The sequence below is a fragment of the Octopus bimaculoides genome, chromosome 27 (genome assembly GCF_001194135.2).
Source record: "Octopus bimaculoides isolate UCB-OBI-ISO-001 chromosome 27, ASM119413v2, whole genome shotgun sequence".
NCBI lineage: Eukaryota > Metazoa > Mollusca > Cephalopoda > Octopoda > Octopodidae > Octopus > Octopus bimaculoides.
Window position 1 is genome coordinate 3,894,124 of NC_069007.1, and position 5,372 is coordinate 3,899,495.

The 5,372-nt window shown below is 39.1% G+C and overlaps 1 protein-coding gene across 1 annotated transcript in view; it reads right to left on the reverse strand.

Annotated features, from left to right (window-relative positions):
* Nucleotides 1-645: 645 nt before the first annotated feature.
* The window catches only part of LOC106879164 (dynein heavy chain domain-containing protein 1), a 72,778-nt gene continuing 68,051 nt past the window's right edge, over nucleotides 646-5,372 (reverse strand). The window contains exons 44-47 of the mRNA XM_014928609.2: nucleotides 4,198-5,005; nucleotides 3,289-3,355; nucleotides 2,755-2,921; nucleotides 646-851 (exon numbers count right to left, since the gene is read on the reverse strand). Of these exons, the coding sequence (XP_014784095.2) occupies nucleotides 646-851; nucleotides 2,755-2,921; nucleotides 3,289-3,355; nucleotides 4,198-5,005 (1,248 nt within the window). The remainder of the gene's footprint in view (nucleotides 852-2,754; nucleotides 2,922-3,288; nucleotides 3,356-4,197; nucleotides 5,006-5,372) is intronic.

The following is a 5,372-nucleotide window of genomic DNA, read 5'->3' on the forward strand; positions in this document are numbered from 1 at the left end:
GTAGGATGAGTGCAGTGCCCAGTAGTGCAATTTTATGTATGTTATATATATTTGTAAGTCCTGGTGTTTTTGTTATGTATTTGTCTGAATATTTTTTTGTTATACCTAAGGCACCTACTATGATAGGAATTGTTTCTGTTTTTAGATTCCACATTCGAGTTACCTCTATTTCCAGGTCTTTGTATTTTGAAAGTTTCTCCATTTCTTTTAGGGAAACATTGTCATCTGCTGGTATTATTATCATCATCATTATTATTATTATTATTATTATTATTATTATTATTATTATTAAGGGGTGAGCTGGCAGAATCATCAACATGCTGGACAAAATGCTTAGCAGCATTTCATCAGTCTTTTATGTTCTGAGTTCAAATTCTACCGAGGTCGACTAATACACTATGGCATCAGCCATAGTGTATTAATATCTAGATAATAATAATAATACTAACGATAATTTGTAATTTAAGCACCAAGCCATCAATTTTGAGGAGTTGGGTAAGTCAGTTATTTCAATCCCCAAACTTGACTGGAGCATTATTCTATTAACCCTGGAAGAACAAAAGGCAAAGTTGACCTCAAGCTTCACTAATAACAACAATACTATTTCCTCCACCAGTTTTTGAAGAAAAATACCCCCAAGCGAATTTAGGAAACTTTCTTACCACAAATGTTGAATGGAATTGGTAGAATAAGATACAAATAGAAGTTTGGATGGCAAACTATTCTTGTATTTTCAAATATGAGAACTTTGTTCCCGTCTCCCATTGTTTGCGTCTCGTGGCAGAACACTAACAACTTCAGGAATGAATTCAGAGGAAGGGATTCTACAAGGGTTACCAACACAACTAGACCTGGAATTAAAAAAACAAAACAAACTCTCATTTAAAGTAATATAAAAAATGACAAATGACGGTAGGGGCAAAATAGAATGAGTCTAAATCAAAGGAGTGCAACAAGAGAGTACTTGTGGCCCAGTGATGACTACAAGATCAGAGTTTCGATTCCCAGACTGGGTGGTGTGTTGCGTTCTTGAGCAAGACACTTCATTCCACATTGCTCCAGTCTACTCAGGTGTAAAATGAGTTGCAGTGATGTCTGGGAAGCTAACACTGAAACAGACTGGCATCCCATTCGGGGGATGAATGTTGTAATGTCACTCACATACAGACACCATGAAAACCTGGTTAAGCTCTGATCTTATGAGTGTTAGGGCTCATCACAGTGCTGAGCCTTAAGCCTTGGTCATAGAACTGTGATACAGGTATAAGAGTCTTAGTCTTAGTCATACAGAGGGCATGTCCCCTTGTGGTTATTCGCAATCATAAGCTTGTGGTTTGAATCCCTGGACTGGGTGGTATTGTGTTCTTTGTTTAATGTTGCCTCAGTCCACTCAGCTCTAAATGTGTACCAGCAACAGCTGAGAAGTTGACCCAATGATTGACCTTCGTCCTGTTAAGTGGAGAGTGCTGTTAACTCAGTCACATACACACGATGGGAAACAGGTTGAACTGTGGCCTTATGAGCCCTCGGTTCACATGACAGACATCAGATGAAGCCTCAGCCATAGAAATGTCATAGTACATATGACATGTCTTGAGCATCAGGTAAGATCAGAAATGATTTTCTTCCAGAGAAAGACAAGAATTCCAAAATACATGGTCGTTTCTTGGTCCTGAGAAAGATGGCTCTGTAATTTCTTGTTGAACAATCTGCACAGAAGAGTTATTTATAAATCAAATACTTGTGCTGCAAATACTGGTGCTCACTCCCTCAATCAAACTGAGATTGCTTGGACAGATGCACAGTGGGCCACAAATGCACAGTGGGCCACAAATCAGATGTTGAAGTGGTCAGAGAACAATGTGAAATGAAGTGCAAAGTGGATACGCTATAAAAAACAACAAACCTACAGTATTTAGTTTGAGAAAGACTCTCATAGAGTAGTGCTAAAAAGCACAGAAGTGCATCAGTAGATGACGAAAAGCATCCAGTAGCAGTAGTGGGATGGCTAATCCGTAATTTCTGTGTCTTTGCACATCATCAGTAGCAAGTATCCATTACTTACTGTATACTTAAGACAAATTTCACTTCCACTAATATAGAAAATGGCAGTTAACAAATCACTGGTTACAAATATCCAGCAGGCTACGTGAAAATTTGTTATTAGGAATAGATATAGTATTAGTTCAAAATAACATTCTGTAGATCTTACTTAACATAGATATATTACTGAAAGCTACAAAACTGCAGTATTTGTGTTAATCCTTTAGCATTCAGATTACTTTGTCAGATGTGATTCACAATGTTTTGAATTAATCATGCATTATCTTGTAGCCTTGAGATTTCAGTGATGTGATTGTTTATAATTTTAGAATGACATTGTAGGGTAGGTGCGAGAGACCTGATCTGGTCAGTTTGAATATAAAACAGATAGAACAATTGGGCTGGATATGGCCAGTTTAAATGCGAAAGGGTTAGGAAAGCTTTTCAATAAAAACATGTAGTGCTAGAAAGCACCAATGTGTATCAGCCGCAGATGAAAATTGCCCAGCTGGGAGGGTGGAATTGCTAAAACAGGATTTCAGTATCTTTGCACATCATCAATTGCAAATATCTCCCACCAACCACATGAACACAATGCACCAACTGCTCTGCGAACTGTACACCCCACTCCCCGCCCCCATGATCTCATGCTTGTGAGGGTAACCCTCTAACCATTATACAACACACCCTAACCTCTTCAATAATACCAACCGTATGTTAGTGCATTCCGTATCTTCTGCTCCAGTTTCGGGTCATCAGCTTCTAGCAACAAAAAACTTTCTTGGGGTGGCACAATTTCTGAAGGTATCGTTTCAAGGGATACCGAAGGGGTAATGCGTGAAGAGGATCGCGGAACCCGTTTCTTGGAGGAGCCAGTCCTGAAGATGCAAATTAGCAAAACAGACAGGTTTAATTTCTTTATGAACATCAAAATATATACATATATATTCATACATATTATTTGTATTATTATATGATCGAACGCACGCGTCATCCTTGCAAGTAAGTTTTAACTATATATATATATATATATATATATATATATACAAACATACATATATACATATATAGAAATACATAAATCTGGAGGAGAAGCACACTCTAAGATGTAGAGCAGTTACTATTATAATGACTTACCACACAGTCATGCTTGCCCCAGCATGGCTGCTGTCCAATGACTGAAACAAGTAAAAGAAAGAAGCTATACTAAATTCACACACACACAGATATGAAAGGGGTACATGCCTGCTTCTTATACTTGTCGTGCTTGGACTTGGTGACACTGTTCGGCTTGAGGGCTTACTCAAGGGACCTGTGGAGCAGAATTTCAAGTAAAATTTTAACTCAATATAGGTACAAGTATGTTGTGTCTAGGAACAGTCGTCGTCGTCGCTGCCTTAACCACTGGGCCATTGCGCTTCCACATATATTTATGTATATAAGTATATAAGTATTTATATATTTAAGTATATCAAATGATGATGATGATGATATGTATGTATGTATATAAGAGTGGAGGCGCAATGGCCCAGTGGTTAGGGCAGTGGACTCGCAGTCGTGGGATCACAGTTTCGATTCCCAGACCAGGCGTTGTGAGTATTTATTGAGCGAAAACACCTAAAGCTCCGCGAGGCTCCGGCAGGGGATAGTGGTGAACCCTGCTGTACTCTTTCACCACAACTTTCTCTCACTCTTACTGCCTGTTTCTGTTGTGCCTGTATTTCAAAGGGCCAACCCTGTCACACTCTAATTCACGCTGAATCTCCCCGAGAGCTATGTTAAGGGTACACATGTCTGTGGAGTGCTCAGCCACTTGCACGTTAATTTCACGAGCAGGCTGTTCCGTTGATCGGATCAACTGGAACCCTTGTCTTTGTAACCAAAGCAGTGCCAGTGCTATATGTGATGTAGCATGGAGTGAGAAGATAGGCTTCTATACAGTTTCTATCTACAACCAATACAGGCTTCAATACAGTTTCTATCTATCAAAATTTCAATCATACCACATTCATCAACCTGAGGTTATTGTAATTGACACCAAGCCCAATTGCTGTGCAGTGGGATTGAACCTGAACTCCCATGGTCATGATGTGCACTTCTTAACCACACAGCAATACTTAAAAATCTCCAATGCAAATAAAATGTTACTCTTACCAGGCTTTTTGGGTTTAATGATGCGCTTTGGTGCATTTAAATGCAGATATCTCACCCAGGCTTCAGCTTGTCTGTCTGGGTCCACAAGAAGTGGCCAGAAGGTTCGATGGTGCAACAGGTTTGTATTCATCATAATAGCGTTTTGAATGGCGCGTGTGTCATTGATGTTCATGTTCATTTTCCAGTCATTGAGTTGCTGGTAATTACTGAGAACGCTCCGCAGACAGAACGCCGACCGAACCAAAAGAAACGGTTCGTTGTCGCAACGGCTGCTCATTTTGTCATCCATTTCATCGTAATCGGCATCATTTTTCTCATTAATGACATCCTTGCCATAAACGAATTCGTTGTTCTCTATCATTGGTTCGTACTTTTGTATTGAGAATGTGACATGTTTACGAGATGGCAACGCTTCCGGACTTGTTGGTGGCGATGATGCAGCTGACCATGTTGATGGTGAAGCACAGGATGTATTTGGAGGTGAAGGTGACTTTGACAGAGACGATGACTGTTTATTTGATGGTAACGTGTCCACCAACACGTTACGGTGTTGTGGGTAGAGTGTTTCTGGTGTGGTGTTGTCAAACGAAGGCTGTTGGAAATGCTGTATCCATTCTTCTAGAAGCTTAGACCTTGTCTGGTCATCAAATGCTCCAAAGTAACTCACGGATGCTGCTGCAAGCATTCCATCACCAAATGCAGTGCGAAGGTTCATCTTGGATTTGCTAACTTCAGATTGCCACATATGGTGCTGTTCTGAGATATTCCCCATCAGATGAGAAGCTTCAGCAACTTTTTGCTTTATAACCTATGAAAAATACAGAAGAGTCAAAATAATACCAATTATAACATTTATAAGTTCTGAACTTCCATTATATGTGTGTATAATGTGTGTATATATATATATATATATATATATATATTTCGTTTTTGGATTTGGTTTGCAAGATTTTTTATGTGATTTCGTGTGTTGAAGCATATTCTGTTGTGTCTGGGGAGAGTCCTTTTCTTATTGTGCCTTAAAATTTAACACACTCACCGGTAAAAGACTATTGAAAAGGTTACAAGACGCAACGTAAATTTTAGGCAAATAAAAATAAGAAATAAGTGGAAATTTTAACAGTGAGTGTGTTAAATTTTAAGGCACGATAAGAAAATGACTCTCCCTAGTCACA